At 40.6% G+C, this 27,998-nt stretch overlaps 1 protein-coding gene across 2 annotated transcripts; it reads right to left on the bottom strand.

Annotated features, from left to right (window-relative positions):
- SAR1B (secretion associated Ras related GTPase 1B) lies at positions 1 to 27,409 on the bottom strand. Of its 2 annotated transcripts, none has more exons than XM_020794428.3 (7): positions 27,294 to 27,409; positions 16,939 to 17,014; positions 12,534 to 12,653; positions 8,910 to 8,975; positions 7,150 to 7,253; positions 5,360 to 5,491; positions 1 to 3,815 (listed from the first exon to the last, which is right to left on the bottom strand). In XM_020794428.3, exons 2-7 carry the CDS (start codon positions 16,994 to 16,996, stop codon positions 3,699 to 3,701), a joined length of 597 nt encoding a protein of 198 aa, XP_020650087.1. In that variant the 5' UTR covers positions 16,997 to 17,014; positions 27,294 to 27,409; the 3' UTR covers positions 1 to 3,698. The 2 variants fall into 2 exon arrangements, with proteins under 2 accessions (XP_020650087.1, XP_020650086.1); XM_020794427.3 differs by having other exon boundaries at positions 27,253 to 27,388.
- Between the last annotated feature and the right edge of the window lie 589 nt (positions 27,410 to 27,998).

Here is a 27,998-nt window from a genome sequence, read left to right as displayed (position 1 = left end):
TACAGTTTTTCCAGTGAATTTTATTTTTTCTTTATACAGTCTTAGTTACTGCCTTTTAAAATAAAAGCTATTTAGGAAGCCACCTCTCAGACTGTGGAAACAAAGTGTGAAAGATTACCACACACTTCTCCCTACCCCACCCATCACATTAATAACTGAACAATGGCAGGAATTGTTTTCTGAAATGAAACACTTAATGTGGTAACTAAAACTGCCCAATGCTGAACAAAGCAGGTCAGTGGGCGGGTAGAAATCTTCATAGCAGCCAGACATTTTCATTTATGCCACGTAACAGTAATTTTTCACTTTTATAAAAGGAGAATATATTTAATTTCCCTTGCTATAAATACTGGTAAGTCACTCTGATGGAAAAGACTGTAAATACTGCTGGATAGCTCAGTGGTTTAGGTTGGAAGTTCAGTTTCCCACTGTGCCTCCTGGACAGGGGGCTGGACTTGATGATTCATAGGGTCCCTTCCAGCTCTGCAGTTCTAAGGTTGTTGTTCTTGTTATTATTATTAGGGCTAGGAGGCAAAAAAAATCAGTATGTGGGCACATCTCGTCATTAGAACTTATCATATAGAAGCCATTTCTGTATAGGAAATGACATAAATCCTGGCAACATTTATCACAGTCATTGAATCCTTTGCACCTAGCCACTACGCTGCAGCCAACTATGGATGCACAAGAGTTGTCCACATGTAGGATATAGGTCATTTTCTACATGCAGAGACATCAGTATAGCAAATGTCATCTAGTGTAAAAGAGCCCTTAAACTAGGACATGAAGTAAAAAAAAAGGGCATATTTTCAAGCGTTCACAAAATATTTCTTAAAAGCACTCTCATCTTTACTTTGGGTCATAGGAGGACAACCCTAATCTCTTGTATTTAGTTGTAAGTGCTTGAAATATCATGCAGCAATCATTCAATTAATGTTGAAGGCTTACCCAAAGTATCAGCTAACAGGACTGTGCATGTTCTCCCAAGGCTGAAGGTGAAAGGCAGGTGAAGTCTCCATTTGAAACTTCAGGAACAGTAGGACAGAAGTCCAAGCGCTAGCATATATGTTCGAGAAGGGTTCAAACTAAAATAAAAATGCTTCCCTCAGTTCATTTAATATGCAGTAATAATTACTGGAGGTACCCTAAGCACAGAACTATCTAGAATGGACTGTAAACTGGATGTTGGAAAACATGCCTGATTCACTGTGGTGACATTAAATTACTCATCCGCAGAAAGTATTAACACTAAGCTATACAAATCTAAAGCTCTGAATTATCATTAGTATGATACTAGAGCTCTGGGATAATAATTGAAATCCAAGTAATAAAAGAATTACTGTGCCTCTCCTTGGCAAGGGAAACATCGAGAGTGTTTCATTTAAAACCTACAAATGATATAACGAAAATATAAAGATGTCAATCGTAATGGATCATATTTTTTATTCTTGTGCAACAAAAGCACTTGGATCCCCATTTTCTATAAGACCATTTGGTTTTAGTGACAGGTTTTTTGAATCATTTTGAAAAGGTATTTTCAAAGTTTGAAAACATTCTGAAGGAACTGCAGCTTCCCTCTACATACAAAGAAACTAGATCAAAAACACTGTCCAATATATGGAAGAGATTCGGCACTAGGTAGAATGGAGGTCAGGCGCAGTATAAATAAACTGTTATAATAAATCACAGCTTTCATTTCCCTTAGAAAATATATTTAACTTTTGTTGAAGCTGGGAACTCTTAGCACTCTAACAAAAGTTCACTTCACAAGTTTCCATACAGGACACCACAAATGTGAGTAAATTTTAAGTGTTTTACTTTGACAATATAGCATACCTACTCAATCGTTTCATCTATTCTTCTTCTGAGAAGACATATCAATAAATTTAGACATATGGAAAATTCCACTCAGAAGTCTTGAAATTATTGCAGTCCCAAAGAATACTTAAAAAGTAAGCACACCCTACATCTGAGGCATTCCAACACAGTTAACAATAAAAGTCATCAAACTTTGCCTCCAATCATGGGGCAAAATTCTGTTGCATAAAGTTACATGGTGCAAACCAATGATGTCATCATCCAGTGCCCATAATGTTTAATTTAATTAAAAGCTTCCTGTTCTCTGCTTTCAGGTCCCCAGGCCCCCAGGTCTTTTAAAGGTCTCCTTTTTGCCTTGGGAAAGACTAGGGGCCTGGGCACAGGGAGCTTTTAATATCAAAAAATCGCCACTGGTAGGATTAGGACCACTGAAAGTGATTTCTGACTTTTAAAGGCTCCCTTGTCCTGTCCAAAGGCTCCGCCAAGGCAAATGAGAGTCCTAGGGAACCTTGGACCCTGAAAGAGAGTTCTGTGTGGAAAAGAGCACTCACAAACAAAAGTAATGTGTCTGAGACAGTGTCCAAAAATGTCTCCCCTGCACACCATAAATTTTGGTTCTCAGATTAAGAAAATAGTAATACCAGGTTACTTTTGCAGGTGGTACATTGCGATTCTTGGCAGAGCTGAATCTTCTTAATGATTCCACTTGCTTAAATGGTATGAAAATTGCAGTGTAGTTATTTCATAGTAATGCTGAATGAAAACATTTGGATGAGGTAACCACAGAGCTCCTCAGCACAACTACCACCAGTTCATTAACTTGTGCAGTCAATAAAGAGCCTCATACCATAGCCCCTGAAGGCAACTACAAATTGACCTTTCGTAAGTAGTTGTTGATTATTACCAGGCACCATTTTGCTATGAATGTTTGAGAAGGAATTAGAGCTGCTCAGAGAAATATATGGCCACACACAAAAGCCCTAAGCCAGCAAGACAAGCCATAAGGATGTAGCAGGAAACACAAAGATTTTCTTACTGCTCCTCCAGTTTTCCATATGACTGTCTGCGGGCATTCACCAGCACTATAAGAGACACTACACGGTGAGACCAGGGTACCTGATACTGTACAAAGTGAACTCAACTCAAGAGAAGGTTAATATTCATAAAACATGGTTAACATTAATTTGATTCATTCCCAGCATAAAGATAATCACATAAATAATAATAAAAAAGAAATCTACAGTACACTGAAATTATACTGCATTTCAGAAAACTATCCTACATATTCACATATTGAAACATCTTTACTAGGTTAAGACACATTAAAATGAAACATTTCCCATTAAAAATGCCAAGAAACGGGGTTTAGTTTTATTGCATGACGTTGCATAAGAAAGTATATTATTGAAAACTGTAAGGCATCATGCAATTATCCATAAGCTGATTCATTACTATTCTCTGAGAGGCAGTTATACACTCTACATTTATAAAACCAGTTTTGAAAAAAGTACATAAAATTTGACATGATGAGCATTAAATATGACCAACAAGTCTGTAGGGCTGAACAGTTAAAAAGTGCATTCCAAACATACTGTGGTGGAAAGTATTTTTAAAAAAGAATGAAAGAAAAAAAAAGAGGGACTGCAGACAACAGACAAGCTTTTATGTTTTTATAGAACTGAAGACTAGTGTTACAAGATCCAAATTGACAAACTTCCTTAAAATCTGTTTTCAGTCTTTACACTTAAAATTTAACACAATTGATACAATAATAAAAAAAGAAAAATACACTTCCATAACCAAAAATCTACTGAGTTCAAGTTATGTACACTGAATGATCAAATAACAGGTTTGGGATCTGTACTAATGTGATTTTGGCATTAATCAATGTACTGTGCCATCCAACGAAAACCTTCACCATAGCCTTGCCTCTTTAACACACTGCACATGAAAACTTCTAAGGGCCGCGTGTTCAGCTCCTTCACTGGGACGTTCCCCTGAAAGTGAAAGAAGAATGAATATCAGTGAACTGAAATAAAATCACAGCAAGATGGTGATGTTACTGGTGGGTTTGTTGTCTGCCCAGAGAGCAGAGATGGGAGACATTTGTGTTTCGAACTACAACTTCCACAATTCCGTAGCACCAGGGAGGTGGTGGTCAACTGTGGCTGGAAGGAAAGGCTCACAACACTCTCCCCCAAAGGAACCGGTGCACAGCTGGATTCACATCTGTCATTTATGGCCCAAGTAGCCTTGGTATCATGAAACATCTTCTGTCAATGAAAACTGAAGCATCAACTATACTTCCTCCCAGACAGAAATAGTCTGGCCTCTGTTATCTATCCCCGACCAAATTTTAGGCTAGATTACTGCAATGCACATGATGTGGGACTGCCAATGAACATGGTTCAGAAACCACAAGTAGTCCAGAACTTAACAGGGTCTGCTAAGACAGATGGGGGAAAGAGTTCACACCTGGCCTATGCTGAAACAATTCTACTGCCTCCAAGTAGTTGGAGGGTTTCTAGCTCAATGCAACATGCTTCAGAGATCTGCTAAATAGCTTAGGACCCAACTTCCTAGAGAAGACCTTCTTCCACATCAGTCTGCCCATTCACTAATATAATCATCTAGGCACCCCAGCCATCTGATATGTAGCAAGTGGCTACCTGAGAGAACACATTCCCAATAGTGGCTCCTTGGCTATGGATTTTTAGTATCACTTAAGTGCCAGACAAAAATACTGTTTCCTTACTCATTTACAAACTGCTAACATCAGTGGTTTTAGCATAAAATATTTCCAGATGAAGCTCTGATTGTGCAACTGGTCTGCCTGTAATGTGGATTTGGGAATGGGTGGGATCCAGAACAGTAATGTCTCCCATTTGCAAGTTGCAACCTGGCAATTTCTACATTAACAAATTAATCACTGTTTATAATGCTGCAACTTCCCCCAGACATTTGTGTTCTGGAACAGCTTCTTCTCTAAATGCAGAAAAGTAGGTATCAGACGTGGCAAGTGTGTCCTGATGAAGCAAGGCAGCAGTTTCACAAGCACAAGAAATACCAGGAAAATCTGCTTTTACTACTCTGAAATGGGAATGCAACTGTGAACAACAGGAATAAGCGATATTTGATTAGAAGAATTCAAATAAGTTTAGTTTTACATTTGAATGCTTAAGTTAATTGCAACAGGCATCACAAGCATTTTTCATCAGAAAACTAGTCAAATTCCAAGAGTAGCACATTGCCTATTCACAATCAAATTCTGTTTAAAAGTCTGCATTATATTAAAATCAGATTTTAGCAAAACCCCCTTGATTCTAATTAAGTATCCAGAAGTTCATCTGTGCTTGCATTTATTTCTCACCAAGCTGCTCTTAAAATGTAGACAGACCTTAAAGTGGTGGGCAAAACACCACATTAATATAGGATTCTTAAGGAACAACAATTACTTGTAACCGAGAAGTAAAACAGACCTCCAAAAGACTTGAAGATGATGACACCACACAACAAAAAATAGAAACAAGAGTATTAATACCTTTCCTGTTGTCTGGCCATACAAACCAAACATCTCTCGTAACCTTTCTTCACTGATAGCTTCTGGTCTGTCAATCTTGTTACCAAGAATTAGGATAGGCACATTAGCAATTGTTTCATCTGTCATTAGTGCCTATGAATGGAGGAGAAAAAATTGACATACTTTAAGTTTCATACAGTTATGTACAAGATCTGGCCATCAAACAAAGGAAACCCCAGAAGTTCACTATGTAAGAGATGGAAAATTGCCATATTTACTGCAAAAGCTCCCTGCTGTACATTAAAAATTTTAAAAGGGCAGTCAAAGAGGAAATAAGAACATTTCATAGAGCACGGGATGGCTTTCCTGCAAGTACAGTGGGGTCTTGACTTACGAACGGCCCGGGTTAAGAACATTTTGACTTAAGAACCACTCTCATAGGAAAATATTGACTTGAGTTACATACTTAGATTTGAGTTACGAACTGAAAAAAACCCACGTGGGAGGCAGGGAAAGTGCAAAATGTGAATTTTCAGTTAACTGTTGGCCAGTGAAAAGGGTGCCTGTCTGCTTCCTCACTCCTCCCAGCGTTTAGAGAGTGGATTGGGAGTCTTCAGACTGCCTGGTACTGCCTGGACTGTATTTTCCCTGCCTTCCCTGAACCTTTCTTGACCTAAGAAAAAAAGAAACAAAATATCCCCCCTCTAGTGGCCGAAGGCGGAATAGCAGCTTCCCATTAGTTTCTATGGACGGAAAAGAGCAGATACGGATCAAATGGTTCTCAATGCGTTCCTATGGGAAATGCAAATTTGACCTGAGAACTTTTTGACTTGAGAACCGCCTTCCAATACGGATTAAGTTCTCAAGTCAAGACCCCACTGTAATTCTACTCTATAAAATTGAAAAAAGCATGAAGGAGGATAGCAGTGATGAGGTCTCATGATGAACTGGGTGGTTGGAGGAGATGAAATAGCCCTGGATGTAGGGATTCCAAACTGCCCTGGAACCACTTGTTTCAGAGTTTCCTACCAGGGGAATCTTAATAACAGAAACCTGGGGTACCTTAAAGACTAATATTTTAATAACACAAGCTTTAATGGATTCCAACGCACTTCCTTAGATGTATGGGTATAGCCTTAGTGGACAAACATTTACACACACGTGGAGGCCAATCACCAAACTGTTGCTGTGAATTGGCCTGTTTAAAATCTGAGACTACGATGGCCAGAATGCAGAATAAAGGATCCAAAACAACTAGCCTGCAATCACAGTGTGCTTGGGCCATCCAAGATTTGAGAGGCACAGTGAACTTCCCTTAAAACTGACATTTTAGTGAAGAAAGCCATTCAGAAAGCCAAGCATCAGTGCTTATGTGTTCACATGTATACCCTTTGCTTTTCAATAAGGTTTCCCCTAGACAGAGTACAAGTACACAAGCAATTTGCCTGGTAACGTAACTCAGTACTAGAATGAGACATAGTGACCAATATGGCCAGAATCACCACTGAACACAAACACAGGGTAGAACCCAAGCCCAAAATGTTGGCATTAAATTGCAGTCTTACATTGACATATTTGCTAACCTCAGGACACAGTTATGGTGGAGACAAAGCCAGGAACACGACACTTGTGGTTCATGCTCTAGTGACAAGGGCTCCTGCAATGGACAGGCACAATGTTTTATTCCCCCCACTTCCACCGTCTAAGTGTATCACAATATGTAGGCCTTCCCTCTTTCGCCCGTCCATTGCAGTGTCACATGTTTTGCTTATACTGTACTGTAACAAACGGCAAATACATTATGAACTTACATCAAGCTCTTGCTTAGATTCAGTCAGTCTTTCACGATCTGCACAATCCACCAGAAAAACAATGCCATTGATGGCAGGCAAATAGTTTTTCCACACTCTGCGAGCTAACAGGAGAGAGTTAGAAAGGAACTGTATGAGGAAATTATCGGTTACTCTCATGACTGTATTTGTACAAGCTAACAGTATCTCATTAACCAGCAAAAATGGTAAAAACAACATTTGCAGCTATATTTAAAGAGCTCTTTAAAAGCTCACTTCCTTTTGTTCCAAAATCTGAAGTACTGAGTCAAAACCTGAAAGTCATATTTTGACTATAGAAAACAGCCTTAATATCCCAAAATACACTTCTAAGCTGGTGCTATAATAGTAGCATCCTGTCAAGCTGATTCTGGCTTATGGTGACCCTTTTCAGCGGTTTCCAGGTAGAGAAGACTCAGAAGTGGTTTACCATTCCCCTTCTGGGGGCAGCTCTGGGACTGTGCAGCTTGCCCAAGGCCACACAATTTGGCCCTTTTCCTAAGAACTACAGTGGGGAATTGAACTCCCAACCTTTGGCTCCGCAGCCAAACACCTAAACCACTAAGCTATCCAGGCCACAAGCTAGATTGATATGACAATCATCCCGCAGCTTTTAAAAAGCAATTATTAAATTCAAAGGTGAAAATTTGAAAAAAAGCAACTGTTCAGCCACAATTAAGAAAATATCAGGCAAAATCCAACAAAACAAAACAAAACAAAACAAAAAAACAAAAGACGACAAAAACGTGTGGAACCTTAAAGACTAACATACACTTTAATATAAGCTTTTGTGGACATGAATATAGATTCTAAAATCTTACGCTATTAACCAAACAAATACTAGATGATTCCTTTGCCAGCATTTAATGCATTCTAGAAAATGCTGACATTGATCTACTGGATGCCCAGTGTCCAAGCTGAAGAATGAAAAACTTTAATCCATATGATTTAAGTTATTTGTTTACATGCAACGTGGTGGCGCTGCGGGCTAAACCGCAGAAGCCTGTGCTGCAGGGTCAGAAGACCAAGCAGTCGTAAGATTGAATCCACGCGACGGAGTGAGTGCCCGTCGCTTGTCCCAGCTCCCGCCAACCTAGCGGTTCGAAAGCATGTAAATGCAAGTAGATCAATAGGGACCACCTTGGTAGGGAGGTAACAGCGTTCCGTGTCTAAGTCGCACTGGCCATGTGACCACGGAAGATTGTCTTCAGACAAAACGCTGGCTCTATGGCTTGGAAATGGGGATGAGCACTGTCCCCTAGAGTCGAACACGACTGGACAAAAATTGTCAAGGGGAACCTTTACCTTTACCTTTACCTAACCTTCTTTTAACTGTAATAGAGCTACATAATTTCTCTGTCAAAACTTGCCCCTGCAAAGACCAACACTGTCTAAAGATTCACAATTGTTTCTACTATTAAATTGAGAAAGTGCTGCAATTATGGTGAAGTGTTTACAATACTTAATATGGTATAATAAGTTGCTTTTTTCCTACTATGCACAGATACGGTGGCTTAAGCATCCTGTTGTAATTCATTACTATGTCTGCATCTTATGTTACACTCGACAAGATATTTGCATTTTTACATGAGATTACTTTCAAATTATAATGAAGTTAGGAAGATTTTTCAGAACTAAGGAAATATATATACCTGTAATAGAGTCACTTTTGTCATACAACAAAATTATTAAAATGTTAACCCAACTTACTGTAATAAGAAAAAAAATTTCATGCCACTTACCTTGGGCATGTCCACCTAGATCAAAAGTTGTGAAAGTCATACCAGCAATTGTCAGCTCTTCTGAAGCTGCAGAAACAGAAAATTAATATTTTTTTCACAACAGTTTTGCAGAAATTGTTATTTTATACTGCTGGGTTCAAACAGTTATCACACTGACAGAAATTCATATTTACTTACATTATCAGTTTTGTCACTTTGTCTTGGTTTAATCCAGAGAATCTAGCACTGAATTTATTAGTATACAGTACTTGACTCTAAGAATGCCCTTTTAAAATTCTATCAAATTCTACTGATGTCAGTGGGACCTCTCAAGATAGGCTGCATAAAATAGCAGTCACTGATGTTTACTGCCCAAATTAGGTTATGCTGGTTTAACTGCTGGCTGGATTGGGTTATTTGCCACCTTTCTTCCCATAAGAGACACAATGTGGCTCATAATTAAAACTATACAATGATCAACAGTTTTACAATGCCTACAAATGATATTAAAAATAATTAAACATTTATCAGCAGGGCATAATCTGCCCACCTCCTTCATGGATTCCTGCCTTGTTGTGGCGAAGGGCTTGAGTAATTCGGAGAAGCTATGGGCTATGCCGTGCAGGGCCACCCAAGACGGACAGGACATAGTGAAGAGTTCTGACTAAATGTGATCCACCTGGAACAAGAACTGGCAAGCCATTCCAGTATCTTTGCCAAGAAAACTCCATGGACAGAAACAAAAGGCTAAAAGATATGACGCTGGAAGATGAGCCCCTCAGGACGGAAGGCATCCAACATGCTACTGAGGAAGAGCGGAGGAAAAGTACATGTAGCTCCAGAGCTAATGAAGTGGTTGGGCCAAAGCCAAAAGGATGCTCAGCTGCGCATGCGCCTGGAAGTGAAAGGAAAGTCCGATGCTGCAAAGAAAAATATTGCATAGGAACCTGGAATGTAAGATCTATGAACCTTGGGAAACTGGATGTGGTCAAACAGGAGATGGCAAGAATAAACACTGACATCATGGGCGTCAGTGAACTAAAATGGATGGGAATGGGCAAATTTAATTCAGACGATTATCATATCTACTACTGTGGGCAAGAATCCCATACAAGAAATGGAGTAGCCCTCGTAGCCACCCAAAGTGGTCGACCAGACCAGATAGGCGGGATATAAATCAATCAATCAATCAATCAATCAATCAATCAATCAATCAATCAATCAATCAATCAATCAATCAATCCAATCAATCAATCAATCAATCAATCAATCAAATGCTGGACTGGATTAATCCAGAATTAAGATTGCTAGAAGAAATATCAACCTCAGGTATGCAGATGATACCACTCTGATGGCAGAAAGTGAGGAGGAATTAAAGAATCTCTTAATGAGGGTGAAAGAGGAGAGCGCAAAAAAAAAAAAAAACCTAAGATCATGGCCACTGGTCCCATCACCTCCTGGCAAATAAAAGATAAGGAGGTGGTGACAGATTTTACCTTCTTGGGCTCTATGATAACTGCAGATGGAGACAGCAGCCATGAAATTAAAAGACACCTGCTTCTTGGGAGAAAAGTGATGACAAACCTAGATAGCATCTTAAAAAGCAGAGACATTACCTTGCCGACCAAGGTCCGCATAGTCAAAGCTATGGTTTTTCCAGGAGCGATGTATGGAGGTCAGAGCTGAACCATAAAGAAAGCTGACCGCCGAAGAATTGATGATTTGAATTGTGGTGCTGGAGGAGATTCTTGAGAGTCTCCCTTACTGCAAGGAGATCAAACCTATCCATTCTGAAGGAAATCAACCCTCAGTGCTCACTGGAAGGACAGATCCTGAAGCTGAGGCTCCAGTACTTTGGCCATCTCATGAGAAGAGAAGACTCCTTGGAAAAGACCCTGATGTTGGGCAAGAGTGAAGGGAAGAGAAGGGGATGACAGAGGATGAGATGGTTGGTCAGTGTCATCGAAGCTACCAACATGAATTTGACCAAACTCCGGGAGGCAGTGGAAGACAGGAGGGCCTGGCATGCTCTGGTCCATGGGGTCACGAAGAGTCGGACACAACTTAACGACTAAACAGCAACAACAATAATCTGGCTCTACTGAAAAATGATTAGGATTTGTTTAAAGCTGGAGCCCTACACTTGCTTACATAGAAATGCTGGAGGCTGCCATTGATTCCCAATGGGAAGGAAGTCCTACTTAACCCAAATGGACCTAATCTGAGTAGACATGTAGAGAACTGCACTGTCTGTTTCAATAAAATCAATGTGGTTTGTCCGAGGAGTGTTATAGATGCACTGCTACACTACAAAGTCACCTTGTATTCTATGCAGATTGTTAGTTTGTCACTGTGTTGCTGAATACCTGGAGTCGGCAATCTTATGAGGGAAATCTCCCAGTCTCAGTGGTGAGTTGCAGCACATAAAAGGAAAGAAGGACCAAAAGAAGACAGCTGCCATGTGTGAACAACACAGAGACGTTGACACCATCTCTTTGTACAAGGAAACTGGATAGCCAAAACCAACTGTGACAATACTCTCAGAACATTCTAGATGTCGTATCCACGCACGTGGAAGAAAATACAAAACTAACCACGACAGAACTACTGTGGGATCCTGCTGGCATTTCTAAAATCTGTTAAAACCAAAAATCTGTTAAAACCATTGTTTCCCAAAACAGAGTCACCAGACACATGATCTCAAAATGCAGTCACAATAGCCAGAACTATATTTCCTCATAGAACCCTTAACCCAAGACTGTCTTTACCTGGCGCTGCTCCTATCTGTACAGTCACAAGAAAATAAGATGCAGGGAAACACTGGAAGCCTTCCTGCCTCTCAAGATTGTCAGTGGAGGCCCTCCTCTCAGTCCCGCTGCCAAGAGGCGGTACTCCTAATCTGATGGGGACATGAGAGAGGACCTTCTCTGTGGCAGCTCACAGATGGTGGAATGGTCTCCCTTGGGATATCAGGCTGGCCCCCTCCCTTTTCCCCTTCCACTAACAGTTGAAGACCCACCTCTTCAGGCAGGCTTTTAACAATCATAACCGAGTCCCTGGATACCATTTTTAGTTGGGTTTTTAAACGTTTTAAATGTTTTTACTCATTCAATGCATTTTAATTGCTCTTATAGTTTAACTGTTTTTAATGTAAACTAATTTTTAAAATTCTACTTTGTGAGCTGCCTTGAGTCTCCTGATTGGAAGAAAGGTGGCCTATAAACAAGACAAATAAATAAACAAGTAAGAAAGAAAGAAAGATAAAGTGCTGACAAGTGACTCTAGTGCTACCCTGATTGAATTTATTGTGTCCTGGGAAGCACTGGCATGGCGGTAGCCACAAGCAAAACAGAGAGGTGATGAGAGAGACATCAACATCCTCCTGGGATCCAATGGAGCAAAAGGGTCCACTGGTGCAATGAACAAGCACACTGTGCCGGAAGGTATCTGCAGACCTTCAGCTTCTGCAGTCTCAAGAAGGTTCTCATGTAACAGCACTGGAAAAAACTGAGCTTTGTACCCTGTGTGAGCCCCATCACACTAGAACAAAGCCCACCCCATGTTGTACTTCCTTCTCCACAAACTGCTTTGTGGCATAAAAATTAATGAAGCATGCCTTTGAAGCAGCCAGGAACACTGACTTACTTGGATGTAGCGTGGGGACATGTTGTCCCAATCTGTCATCTTTAAGCATGTGCAGGAGGGTAGTTTTCCCGGCATTATCCAATCCAAGGAATACGAGTTTACCAGTTTTCTTGTACAGTCCTGAAAAAAGGATACAACTATTTTAGTGAATAAGGATCTATTCTCACAATTGTACCTTCGGAATAGTACAGATGATCCCAAGATTTAGTACACCTTCAAACATTTAGGATGGAGCATTCAAATTCTTATATTACTATATGAGAACAAAACATCTTCCATATGCAAATACAGGTAAGCAAATATTCAAGACCAGAGTACTTTTAAAGTATACAAGGCAATGGCTGAAATCGAGAATAGATGCCAACCATAGTCTCTCAAACCTTCATTCATCTGCTATAACATGGAGAAGTATGCAAAAAGCTCCATTGGAGGCAGGCACAGGCAACACATGGTCCTCCAGCTCAGCAGGACAGCAACTTCCATAATCCTTCACCACTGATGTCGATGCTGGAAAGGCCAGCTGGGTGTTACAATCAGAGTAGATGAAGTTGAGTTAGAAGAGGAATAGGGAACCTGTGGTCCTCCAGATATCGATGAGCTACCCTACTTCCATCTTCACTCACTAGCGGACAGCTGTCTGCGTTCAAAGAGAAATGGAGTCCAACAATTCCTAGAGAGCCATAGGTTCCTCACTGCATGGACAAGATAGTCGAGTAGTCTGGCCTGGAACGAGACAGCCTCCTATGTTTCTGCCTGGCAAAAACAATCACTGCCACATCTCTGATGAACTAGTGAAATTACTAAACTGATTAGCAAAACAACTTCACATAAGCGCTTGTAGATAGTCTACCTCATTTACAAAGCACTAGAATAATTCAAATTGGGTTACCATTTCATGCAGGGAATTATTTTAGCATGGTTAATATTCTAATGATTTAGTTTTGTAAGACACATTCTTCTTTCTAAATATTTACAAACAGAGTGTGTAAAATCTTAATGGATCAAGGTAGCAATCATATATATCTTTGAGAAAAAGCTCCCAACATAGTGGGACCTACTTCTGAGTAAATAAGAATAGGATTGAAATTACAGGTGGGGATATTCAATATCTCTATCCCTAGGTGCACCTAATGCAGGTCCGGTCCTCAGAACAGGCCTACCCATTCACGTGCCGCCACCCTCTCACTCTTTCCACCAATAGCAGAAGTAGTTCTGTCATCTCCTGGCTCGGCTGGTCACTCCAGGCAGGGGGCGGGAAGACAAGTCTCTCTGCATGGCTGCTGAGTGGCCAGAAGAGCAGCGAGACAGCAGAGCTACTTCTCCAACTGATGAGAAGAACAGGAGGCTGGTGGTGTGGCGGCACATAAGTGGATGGGTTATTTCCAAGGGCTGGACCCAAATTAGGTGCACTTAGGGTGGGGATATTTGTATTCATTTATGAATACTGTACAAATATTCCCATCTCTAATTGGGATAGTCACCCAGATTCTTTTTAGGTGAAAGTGCCAGTATCCAAGTTCAGATTATACATATTATTCTGCTCAAATTCATAACACTGAAGAGCAGGAAGAGACCCCAAACATCATCTTGTCCAGTACCTGGCAATGTAGGAACCAAAGCTTCCCTAACAGATGATTGTTTAAAAACCTCCAACTATGGAGTCCATCACCTTCTGCCATGGTCTTTTCCACATCAAAACTCTTTAGACTCTTCATAATGTTTAACTGGAATCTCCTTTCTTGTAATCTGAATCCACTGAAAGGGTCCTGCCCTCTGGAGCTACAGGAAACAAGCTTGTTCCCTCTTCCACATGACAGCCCTTTAGATATTTGAAGATGGCTATCATATCACCTCTCAGTGTGCCCTTCTCCAGGGTAAACACATCCAACTCCTTCAACTATTCCTTACACAGCTTGTTGATATATTTCTTAAACTGCTGTGCTCAAAACTGAACATAGTATTCCAAGTGATGTCTGACCAAAACAGAATAGAGCGGTACTATCACTTTCCTTTATTGTGAACATTATACTTCTGTTGATGGAGTTTAGAACTGCATTAGCTTTTAGCTGTTGTTATTGCTAATCATATGTTTGACTCATGTTTTTGTTGTAATCTACTCTTCACACAAACTAGTGTTGACTTTTTTATCCTATATTTGTATATCTGATTTTTCCTGCCTTGATGTAGTTTTACATTATCTCTTGTTGAAATTCATTTTCTTCATTTTGGCTACAGCATGTTACAGTCATTTTAAAATCCTGATTCTGTTTTCAGAGGTATTAGCTAACTTTCCTATCTGGTGGAAACTTCATGAGCATTCTATCTGTTCATCATCTAAATTATTTATAAACATGTTGAATAACACTAGATCCAGAATTCAGTAGCATCCAATTTTGACTTTTGTTTTCTAGTATAACCAAAATAAATAAATAAACAAAAAAACCCCAAACCATTGGAAAGTACTCAAGTACTATTGTTGTTGTTTATTCATTAAGTCATGTCCGACTCTTTGTGACCCCATGGACCAGAGCACACCAGGCCCTCCTGTCTTCCACTGCCTCCCAGAGTTTGGTCAAATTCTTGTTGAGTATTATTAACCAACTGCAAATTCATCCACCAGTAGCATTGTCTAGCCCACATTTTACCAGCTTCTGGCCCCAAGAATATTACAGGGGAACTTGTTAAAAACCTTAATGAAATCAATATGAACTACATCCACAGCATTCCCCTGATTTATCAACCCTGTAATCCTCACAGAGAATGGCTGTGAGACAGAGGCAAAGTGGTGGTTTTGCCTCTCCTTCCATTTCTTACTCATGTCTCTTTGGATCTTTGCTCATATAACAGTTCCTTATGCAGCCAGTTTCTTTAGATGCCACCCACTTTTCTTCCTTGTTGGAACGATTTGCAATATGCCTTTAATATCTCATCTTTAAGAAACTTAATTTACTAGTAAATAGAAAAATACATCATTGCTTGTAGAACTTAAAAAAGAATTATCTTGCATAAGATATGCCCAAAACAAAACTGCAGGTCACAATTATCTGAAGGACAAAGTCCGTCATTGCTTAAGCATAGTATGAAACAAAGGTGCCTTTATTGCTTCCAAACTGGACAACGTAGGCAATGGGCAAATGGCCCATCAGAGGCCATTTGCAGGCAGTTCAGTGAGAATAATCACATTCTACAAGAATCAGTGATATTTTCATTATATTAGAAAAGGCCTGTTCTGCTGCTTGGGAAACCTGAAACAAAGTACACTGACATTAAAACAACATCTCATTCCTACGTACAAAGTCTGCTTTGACATTTTTGTTTCCTAACAGTGTTATTATTTGTTATTATTAATGCCTAGTTCAAAATTATTTTTATAATTTAGAACCTAGTTTATAAAGCCAGGAGACAGATTATAGCGGGCACATCTTTAGCAGCAGTGATGGACACCATTTTATATTTTTGCATTAAAGATTTTCATTTCTCACACAAAGAAGCAAAACAAATCCTAGAACATGATGTCATAGGAACCCCATATATTTGTAGCTCACCATTCCTAGCAAATAAACTTGCTAGGAAGAAGCATGTTTATTTATTTTATTAGTGTAAAGAATAATAGGACAGGGGAAAACAGGATACATTATTAAAGACTGACTGCATAGCATAACAACATGTGAAGGAAAATTGACCCATGGATGATGAGGTGGATTACTCCAAGCATGTGCTGTGATGGTAAAGGAAGAAGACAACTTTTTTTTTTGCAAATCCAAAAAATATGTAGAGTAGGGAAGATATTATGAAGTCATATGATCACATTAGTGAATTCCTATCAAGTATCATTAGAGAAAACTGCAACACAATTAGAGCCGGAAACTAACATTAGAAACAGCCCATGACTGGAAGAGAGAAATTCTTAATGAACATGAGCATCTGATTCACAGCATGAAGTGCTCTCATCTCCTGGTCATATGGAAAAGACCTCTTTGACAATCAGATACTTTATCTGTGTATCTTCTGTCCTGTTACAGCTGTGCAGTAGTCCATTACAAACATATTCACATTATTAAATCTATTTTAGTAATGTATTTTCACACTCAGCACAATGATATCTCAAGTACTATATATGTAGCCTGACATCAAAATATATGAATTTCATTTTGAACCAGGAAATTACAAGTTGATATGAGAAAAATAACTTATATTAGCGTGATGTGCCTCAATAAGGACTAATGCTATGTTTTTGAAAGGAGAAAAAAAGGATTGAGATATTTTGTAAAAACAGCCACAGGCTCCTCTGAATTTAAATCATAAATCTCAACAAACTTGTACAAACATAAAGGAAAATTGTAAGTTGGAACTATATGAAAATTGTCTACAGAAGAATTGAAATGCAGAATTGTGGAAATCTTACCTAAAAACTGCAGTACACTACTGAAACCACTGTAAATCCAATCAAATATAAAGGACATGTCCAAATCTTACAGGTTCTGAAAGAAAGCAGAAAGAAATTACTTGTATCAAATAGCACTATTATTCTGCTGAAACATTACATAGATTTGGCATGCGAGAAAGAACTAATATATCTACAACTGTATTACTTTACTTGTTCTTTGGCAAAGCCAACAACAGTATGATTGACTGGGATCTTAAATCCTAGGCCAAAGATGTTCATTTTTTAAAAAAAAGAGCTAAAGCCACATTCCAAAGTACCATAGAACCAGCTCTTCACGTCCAGCAGGATTATAGCAGAGGTTACAAGAGCTGTATGGCCTCTGAAGGTAGGAGGCAATGAGGGTGGAGCCCGAAGTTTGTTCGCATTTCCACATCACTTAAAAAGACACTTCAGTCATCTTCCACAAGGGTGCAAGAGTGTTCACAGCCAGACCAGTGTGTTCCCTCTTCTCTTCCATTCAGTGCTAAGTCACAGCAAGGATGCTGCCAATTAGACAACTTTGACTGGCTGTATGGTGCAATGACAACCCCACGGCTAAGTGACCCACAACCAGATGGGGGTAAGGATATTGTGATAAAAGATAATTTTAAAAAATTTAAATGGCAGAAATATTCAATGTGTTGCAATAATAGTAACTAATCAACATTATGAACATATTGCTATACACGATCAGGTACTGCAGAGTCATCACTAAAGGGCAGATACTTTAAACATACTAAGATAACATCACTTATGTGTGGGGGGGGAGGTTTTAGTATTTGCAGGTCAGGAAGCCTACGGGACTTAAAAGATACCTATCTATCAGCCTGCGTAAGAGGAAGTCCAGAAGCACAGCAATATCCCTTTCTTCCTGGAACTTTCCGGCATTAACAGTGAAACAACAGAAAAACAGTGGCGAAAATCATGTTGGGAAAACCCATGCATATCAGGGCAACCACAGAGCCGTTTTTTTTTTCCTCATGGCTTGCTGTCCACTGTGCAAACAAGCAAGAAAGTAGGTACACGATTGCTGAACTGAGGAAGATGAGGAGTACAAGAGCTGGCTGGCAATACAGATGGGATCGCTTGCAGAATTGCCTACTTGTGCAACATGGGGCCAGCAAGATTCAGGTCACTAGGCAAACACTGCTCATCGGCATGAAGAAGGGAAATTACTTGTCTGAAAACCATCACTGCCAGGGGCCTCAGCCTGTCTGTTGGTTCAGGGATGTCAAAATGTCCACTTGTTCTGCTCATCATTGTAAGGAAAACAATGAGGCTGGCATAACCAACAGAACATTTTTATGCAACTATTTACACATTGAGCCATATTGGCTGTTATTAGTCTTTCCCCCCTCCATCACTCATCTCTTAGTCCTTGCCACTCCACTCTGATGTGTCATGGCCTCCAACAAACAGGGGCAGCGGCATTTCTCCACCCTCTAAAGTTCTTGAGGAATAGCTCCAAGGGAATTACTGTGCCCTCTTTTAAGCCCTTCTCTGTCTGGTGCAGTCTGTTGAATTCTTTCTAACATTGCCAAAGCCTCAGCTGGGTGAGTGTCAGACTGGTCACTGCTGATTGGGGCTTGCTGCTTTCAGGGAGTACCAGTAAGTCATTGGGGCAACACACTTTTGGCTCAGACTCTTCCAATATAAACCAAAGCGCGTGACTCTTGCTGCCTTGTGGAATGTTAAGTCTTGGAGCTGGACAGTCAGTGCCAACTCCAAGTGCCCACAAGGTAAGAAGAAACAGCCTGGTGGTTAGCTCCTTTTCTCTATTCTTGGGCATCTGCCCATTCTTCAGCTCTGCTTTCCTCTACGTCTCCTTCCTCAGCAATCCTGGGCTCCATTCTCATAGATGTCTCAGTTCTTTCTCTTTTTATTTTTTTATAGTCTCTTTTCAATAGGACCTCCTGCCGCCAGAGTGAGACCTTCCTTCCTTTTTCCCCTTCTTGCCTTTCAATATTGTAGTCGCCATCTTAACCACTGGAGCAATTGACACCACCCCTGGGTATTGCTCTGGCAAAGAATACTACCCACAGCCTCCCAACATCCCTTGGCTGAGACCAGACGGGTCGAGTACTCTTCCCATGGGGGCCAATGCCCCCACTTTCTATTTTTATCACAATGAATACCAATTTGGAACACAGTGATGAAAGTAACTGATAGGAAAATAAAACTAGCTTACCATCTAGTGACATGTTCATGGAAAGAAGCAGCAGACTGAAGAAGGTGGACCCAAGCTATCTTTACAAGCATGTCCACGTTCCTTACCACTACACTATGCTACTTCCAATTAAATGAACCTCTCTTCATCTAGGTAAAATGTGCATTTGCCTAACGATTAAGTTATATTGGTGGTTATTCTAGATAAGTCTTCCTTCCTCCCTCCCTCCCTCCCTTTATACCCTGCCCATCTAGACCAAAGTCTACTCTAGGCAGCTAACAACAAAACATAAAAGTAAAAGCAGTATAAAATAAAAAACAACAGTCATAATATAATTCAAGATGGCAAAGAATAATTAGGTGATCATTCTTCTCTAATCTCCTTGGATGATACAGAAGATACAGTTAGAGCTTTAGATGTGTATCCTTAATAGGCCAGAATGGATGGAAATACTAGGCAGGCAGAAGGACATCAGTTCAAAGCCTTGTATGATATGAAAACATGGCCAAATATATCCAAGGCCTGAGAGCTCCACATTCATCTTTGTGAGAGGACAATCAACATCTTTAACAGCAGCATAAAAGAAACCTGAATCTCTGCTATTACCTAGTACTGTACCAAAAATGATACTGCAACACAGAAATGGCTGTTTGCTCTTTTGAAGTGTGTTAGAAGCTGTATTGTCTGCATCCCAAGCATACAACTCTTAGTTTTGTCTTCTGAGAATGCTCAGCATTGCGACCATGCACAACAGCATGTCTGACAGGAGAAGTAAACTGCTTCTGACTTGCAGCTTTGTATTACACACATTTCTTGAACCCACTGAGTGTCTTTAAATCACTGCAGACTATAACTAGAATGGAGATAAATTGCAAATATGTATAGAACAGTCTTTGCATTTACATTATACTCTAAATTACTATACAGTAAAAGAATAATGCAAACGTGTCAATCACATCTACTCACTCCTGGTGATGCCACATAGAGTTGCAAGGCCAATATACATTCCAGGAGTACTCTTCCCCCTTGCCCCATAATCAGTAGCTCCTGTTACCTATGACATTATATTATTATGTCATATAGTTTTGTTTCTTCTCCTTATCACTTCATATCTGATGATATGAAATAGCATGATGTTGAGACACAGTTGACAGATTGCAAACAAATAAGAGAAAGAGAGAGAGAGAAGTGAGAATATACCACAGGGAGGCTGTGTAAGTTGCCACCTTGTGTCTACTTGAACATGCTGACTGGACCTTATGCTAGTCAGAAATATTCCCTTTAGCCTACTGGCCCTTCTCTAACAGGTTACTTCAGTTTTAGAATAACAGGAGACTAGCAGGTAGGTCCATAATAGCTATCAGCCATAATACTGTATCCCAGTTGTCTCATAAACAGTACGCTGGAAAGACTCACAACCTAAATAGAAGGAACAGGACCCATTTACAACACTTCCTTTCCTGCTCACTTGAAAGCAAATAACAATAATCACTGGTAATCTGGCTGAATCAAAGCTGAAAAGCTCTAGATAATTATAGTCATGGCTATGATTGATCTTCCCTAGATTAAAAAGCTACTACAGTACTTATTACAAAAAAAAAAATCATAGAACTTTCGATAGGAAAGCCAAGACGTGAAGGTCAGCAAATAAAAACTAAATAAAGAACATCAGAGTATGTGCTGTTAACATCTGCACTTTTGTGCAGAAAAAACTAAGTCAGATTCAGAAAAAGCTTTCATTGACTTCAGTGGGACTACATGTACAAAGGATCATGGCATAAAAGGGTAGGGCGAATTGCAAAACTGATCAGATACAAGACATCTTATGAAAGAAAACATTAAGGACAGAACAGACTCATCACATGCATTCTACATTACACAACACCATGTGTAAAACAGCGGCCACTTGCACGTCTGAAGAGCAAAGGTCAAGAACAAGCAAACACAGCAGTACATACACGTCACCTAATTTATTTATTGCTTGAACAAAATTCCAACCAGGAAAAGCTGCCAGGAGGGTTAGAAAACCTACCTACTCAAGTAACATACAAATCAGCACACACGGCATGATACAAAATAACTACTCAGATTTCAGTGGTGAAAATAACTTTTAAAAGCTAGGTCATACTGGACTGGAGGGATCATTTCAGGTTAAGCACAAGGGCCAAAGCAACAGGGACCACTGATGTTTATTAAAAAATGACACTGTTGGTGGCAAAAATCCTGTTGGTGATTTACATGTGCATAAGTTAAATTGTATATCTCATCACAGCGAATTGCTCTTAACAAATGCAATACCAGTTACAGTTGCCTGTGCTATTCAACTGTGTGCGCACCTTATATAACATGACCAGTGCCTTCTTATTTCATGACAATTTGCAGCACTGAGTTACGCAATTTACTTATGCATGTATCAATCACCAATAGAATTCTGGCCAATATATAGGATCTAAATATACTATGGAAGAGGGAGACAGCTCATGACATACTCAGCAGGAAAAAAAAGTATAAACATTTTAATCTAACAGTTCATGTATATGTTTATTGTTAAACAGGAGGCATGGCGTATTAGAAAATCTTGAAACTTTATATTGAAGAAGGATTGCTAGTTTAATAATCACCACTGAAGTGTCCTTCACATTGCAAATAGGTCAGCAACCTGCAAAATATGGATGGGACCAAGACGATAACTCCCCAAATCCCACGTTACATCAACATACCTAATAATGGACATCAGTATAATTAACTTACTAATATTTAGTAAGTGTCCCATAGGTAACAGACAGTGAAATATGAGATAACACCCTCTTTTAAAGTTCTATAAACAGGCTTTTATATGACATCACCCAGCAAAATTCTGAATCTTACTCACCAGTAGTGCCATTATAACAGTGAAATCATGGTATGGAATTCACACTTTTGATAAAGCCCTGTAAACTACGTCTGCCCTTTCAGGGCACATATGGGGGTAGTAAGTCAGATTGTGTTAGGCCTCAGAGCTTTCTTTCAAATAGCTCAAAGAAATCGGGGGGAAAACTTGCTGAAATTGCCCTCCATACCTTTTAGAGACTGAGATAAAGCTTTTTTAAAAGCTTCTTTTATAAGGTTGGAGGGGGGTAGCCGAGGCATCCAAGATCCAGTGGGTATGGACCTGGGCAGCCCCTGGATCTCTAAAAGTTATCTATCCCATCTTAAGAGAACTGAATGGTTTAACAACAGTAAGTAGCTTTTCCATGTGCAGTAGCAAAATTATTTCAACAGTGAAGGCCGATTCACATACTTACTAATTAACATGGAATATTAAATGGGAATGCAGTTTCTTAGAAATAAAATTGGAAGTATGTCTGTAAGAGCTAGAAACTTGACATGTTGCACAGATACTACTGAGGTCCAGCTGAGTTACAGATTAACCTATCATGCTGTTTGGGGATTCTGGGAGTTGTAATCCTGGTACTGAAATAGTAACAATTAGAAACACATAATTCAGGTTTTAAAAAATTTACATTTCTGTCCTTTAAATACTGACCTGAGTATTACGGTAAAAAGAGAGAAAAGATTAGCATGAATTTTAAAAGATGCAACTGGGAAGAAGAAACATGCAGCATCAGGAGGGGAGCTAATGGGTTTCTAAACAAGCTGTACAAGCTGAATGAGTATCATGGCACAGACCATGGTGATATGAAAGGATTGGGGGGGGGGAGAGAGAGAAGAGAGAAGGCATGGGATGAAAATGAAGATCATGGTTTTTTAACCAGGTACATTTGCTAGCATTGAAATATAAGCCTATATCCAGTTAAGAGAAGACCCAGTGAATCAGTAGGACTCACAGTAGGTGTTGAGTTACTGTTCAGCAAGTGATTCATTGAATCTATTGTAGCTGGGACTAGAGTTGCATTTCATCCATAAAGTTAAAAGTCCTATAAAAAAAACTACTGGAAGAGATAACTGACAATCTGACTGAACTTTAGCCATTGTACTTTGATGATCAGGATTTCCAGGTCCACAGTCTCCGAAAAGCAGCCTGGCAAATGAAAGTTTAAAGTCTACTGCGTGACTCTGCAAAATCACCTCAGCTTATTTAACTTAGAATTCCCTATTTAACTTACTACTTCCAAGAACTGTTGGTATTTTCAGCAGATTTCTACATGTGTCAGAATTCTATTCCACACTAAATTCCATTCAAAAGAAAAGCAGAAAAATATGACAAATTACCAACAGCATCAGCTTACTTATGAGAACAACCATATGCTTCCAGATAAATCAAGTCACATCCATTAAGATTTCTATAAGATTTCTATGCTAAACAGACAACATCAAAATGCTAGATTCTATTAAATATAATGGTCTATGGCTTGTTATTTAGTCGTTAAGTTATATCTGACTTCGTGATCCCCATGGACCAGGGCACGCCAGGCCCTCCTGTCTTCCACTGCCTATCAGAGTTTGGTCAAATTCATGTTGGTAGCTTTGATGACACTGTCCAACCATCTTGTTCTCTGTCATTCCCTTCTCCTCTTGCCTTCACACTTTCCAAACATCAGGGTCTTTTCCAGGGAGTCTTCTCTTTTCATGATATGGCCAAAGTATTGGAGCCTCAGCTTCATGATCTATCCTTCCAGTGAGCACTCAGGGTATTAAAACAGAATTCCTTAAAAGATTCACCATGCAAATGAATTGCAGTTTAAGAGCTATCAAATATTGGCGGAATTTTCACCTGCTACTGATCAGAGTTTGCAAAGCTTTAATTTAGCAGACTTCTTTGCACTATTTTGGCAACCAAATGTTCTTTTATCAAATATATGCTTGTTCAATAACTGCAGCATCATGATGATATGACGGTAGATCATGCATCTGAAGCAAAGAAATCAGCAGGATACCATAAGATTAGGCATTCCCTCTCTTTGGTCTTTCCATCAGGAACGTGAACATTCACTACCATTAACAGGAAGAAGTGGAAATACCCAGAAGGCTAAGCAGGATTTCCTCTTCACCAGGAACTGAAACTAGGATTCAAACTTGGTTTTTCAGTTTCTGCCTAACAGGAATAATCCTGAATAATTTTTAGTTAATATGAATGCAGATGTCAGTAGCTATGGTGAAAACAGGTCAAACTCTGAAGCCCCAAATGTAGGTAACAATCACAGAAAGATCCTTGAAAAAAGGCCCTTGTTTCAGAAAGACAACATAGGAGTCCATTTATCAGATTTATCTATGGAACATTTCATGGTATGAAGGCAGGGGGAAAGCCACACAGCTTCCCTTCCTACAATGCATGTATTTCAAAGTTGTCAAAAATCAATAAACTCTGAGCTCTCAACAGTTTCAGTGGCATCGGCTGTCTATCCTCTTTAGGACACAGGCCAATGCTGGATGATTTAGAAGCAGATTACATATTCCAAGGCTATCACTTATCAACCTAACCCCTACTATTCACTCAACAGTTTGTAGTTATCAGATATTTAGAACACTTAGGAAGAACAACTCAGCTAACTCAGTTAAAAGTCACTGGGGGATCCCTCATCTTTGCCCTGAACTTTAACACAACTGGAATCCATCCAGAATAGATTTCTGAGCTCATTCCTGGCACTTCCCTCTTCAGTTTCTGCTAGTCTATGGCAATTATTGTTAGTTAAACATTCTTTTAAATTTATTTGGGCCATTCCTCATGTCTGTTTTTGATAAGATGAGCAGCTCTTCATTAAATAATTTGGTCTTCACTTGATAGCCCAGTTAGAGCTTTCTGAAATCCATTAAAAGATGGTAGATGATGAATCCCACTAACTGTCATTAAGAAAGCAAAGTTGCCTCCCCACTTCTGGTGGACTTGTTTTTGTCAGTATTTGCACATTCTGTCTCAATGACACAGCGGCTGAAATCCAGTTACAAGTTGCAACAACAGTAGAATTTATGGAGTCTACTCTAGTTGTGACTTATTACCAGATTTCAACTAATGACCAATCTCCCTTTCTCAAAAAATAATGTAAGCCTGATGAAATATATCTACCGCTATAAATTCTGTGTACAGTGTTGTTAATGTTGTCTTCTAGTGTTCCCAAATACCTAAGACATTTTTACACCTCTATGTACCCAAATTCACATTTGTTTGCTTTGAATGCTTAACTCAGAAATAACTATGGCCACCAGGTTATGTACTGACTTCCCTTAATGTTGCATCCACATCTCAAATTCACCAATAATTCTGTAAAAGGGATAAGTCTTCTGAACCCTGATTACATACAATATAGTTTAAACATGATCAGAAGGAAATCATTTACATTAAGTAATCTTGACTATCTACATTTTTTTTAAAAAGAAGGAATAAAATAAGTCTTGTGTCACAACATTTCCATCCTAGATTTCACTTTAGTGGCATGAGAACATTTAAAATATGCTACACCAATTCAACTGGTTTTCAGTATCAGCTGCAGGAAAACAGGTGGAGGCACATATTAGTAGCTTCATTAGAAATGTACTTACTAGGAGTAAATATCAAGGAGTTTAATAGGTCCCACTTCCTTGCATAATTAAGTTTGGAGTTGCAGATCATCTGGTGCCTACCAGCTTCAAATGCCCACAGAAGCAGCACAGTGGGCAAGAGAACAACAAATGACTTTATGTGCTTAAGAGTGTGAGTATGGTTACATAAGGTAATGTGTTATTTACAAGCTCAAGTATATATTTAATACCACTACAACTCTGACTGATGGCAGAAAGTGAGGAGGAACAGTGATGTCCTGGCCAAGAAAATGATGGCCAACAGTGATGTCCTGGCCAAGAAAATACAACAGAAAACACAAAGTGTGCTTTTTCTCTCATTCTTCCTGAAATGGCTAAATACACACCTGCACTGTTATGGCCAATCACTAATTACCAACAACTAGGAAGATCCTTTTGGTTTTGCAGTAACCCATGTTCCTTCTATACCAGCAATAATAACCTGCTGTGAGTGCCCCACCATGGGCAATTCACCAGCATTAAGTCTAGTATTTAATAATTATCAACCAGAAAGAAATGCCAACAAACATTTTAAGTAATTGAGAACATTCTGTTTTCAGTGCAAATGTGGAGCTCGTGTCTCTCTTTTGCCAGGGGTAATATACATGCCTTGAAGTTACCCAAGTTCAAATCCTGGTTTATGTGGAAGCTCAGCAAGTGGCCTTGGACAAATCACTTTTTAGTTTGCCATCTGTAAATGGAAGTGTACCTAAGGTTGTTAAGGACGAAAATGACAGAAACTAGCATATTAAATGCCCTATAACACAATGAGCCATGTGGGCTGAGTGAGGAGGGACAGCACCACAGGTCAGACCCACCTGCCGAGTTTCATTCTCTGAGCGCCCTTAAGCAGCTCTCTGCCCTGACTCACCGGGTGACACTTGGGCACGTCACCTAATCTCCCAAGTTTCCTTTCAAAACGAGGCCTACCGTCTATTTAGGCAGGGTTGCAAAAGCAGGAGCCATATACGCGGAAACCTAGCAAGGTGTTTTTTACACACACACACACACACACACACACACACACACACACACTCACCCCCGCTGCAGCACAAAGTAGGGGCGATGAAGCAAGAGATAAGGGAAACTACTGAGGGTTAGGCAGCAACGAAGACGAATCTTGGGGGGGGGGGAGGAGGAGAAGTCCGAGAGTTACCAGGGGGCGAGGGACAAGCCGCCAAGCAGGCAGAAAGAGCCAGACCAGGCAGGGTGGGCGGTGGGGAGCCGTGAGACGAGAAGGGACCTGCCGGGAAAGACGAGCAGCAGCCAAAGAGAAAGGGGGGGGGGCTAAGGAGGCTGTCAATACTACAGTACAGGGGGCCCAACCGAGGCTGCGGAGAGGAAGGGAGGAGGTGCGGTGGGGGGGGAGGGGGCGAGGGCCGGGCCCGGCTCGTCCGGAAGGGGAGACCGGGGAGGGAGGGAAGGAGGAAGAGGGGGCGAGCCTTAAGTCAAAGGGATCCATGGGAGGCTGGGGGGGGCTCGGGGGGGCTCGGGAGGGGGGGTCAAGGGGAAAGGGTCGGGAAATGAAAGGAAAAGGGAACGACGCCGAGGCTACCACCCCGCCACCCACTATCTCCCCCGCCGCCGCCGCCGCCCTCCCCCCGGCTAGTCCCTCTGCCCGCCGCTCTCACCCTCTACTACGAGCCTGAGACCCGGGCCGCGCCGTCCTCACCTCCGCCCGGCACCAACACAGGAGCCCGAAGGCCGCTCCGCTCTTCTCCTCTCGCCTTCTCCGCTCCGCTCCGCCCCGCCCTCCCCGGATCCTTCCTTCCTTCCGCCCTTCTTTCCTCCCGGGTCCTAATGCCCGACCGTCGGCCAGTGTTGAGGCGCGCGAAGGAACTCCGCCGGGGGTCGGATTGTTTTTCCTGACCATTTTGTCGGGTCGGTCCCACGTTGGTCCTGGAGCACGAAGCGGGTTTCCCCTCCCCCGGAATTTCAGACATTGTGCGGGAAAACGCACTGCAGCGTCACCCATGGGCACCCTCAATGTCTCCCCCCCTCCTTGTTAAAACGCAGTCCTCTGTATCTCACTCCCGAAACATATCCTTGTTACATTGCAGTTGTTGCTGTTGGGGGGGGGTCTCGCTGGAGAAGAGAAGGCTGAATCGATCACGAGGACTGCGGTGACTCATTTAAACCTAGCCTTCGTCCTAGTAAATATATTAGGCTCTCTGTAGAACTATCTTCTTACCCTGTTATTATGATCCGATGCTAAACCCACCCACTCCCAAATAATTGCACGCCAGGGCGCCGGAAGCAACATTTGAAGAAATAAAAATACTGTTGGGTGTTGTTTGCTCCAAGACAAGTTGATTTAATGTGGGTTACCGCTTAGCTCTGGTTCGCTGCCTTAAGTACTGTAATAGGTTTCCGCATT

Source organism: Pogona vitticeps, chromosome 2 (genome assembly GCF_051106095.1).
Source record: "Pogona vitticeps strain Pit_001003342236 chromosome 2, PviZW2.1, whole genome shotgun sequence".
Taxonomy (NCBI): domain Eukaryota; kingdom Metazoa; phylum Chordata; class Lepidosauria; order Squamata; family Agamidae; genus Pogona; species Pogona vitticeps.
This window is presented reverse-complemented; position numbering and strand designations above follow the sequence as displayed.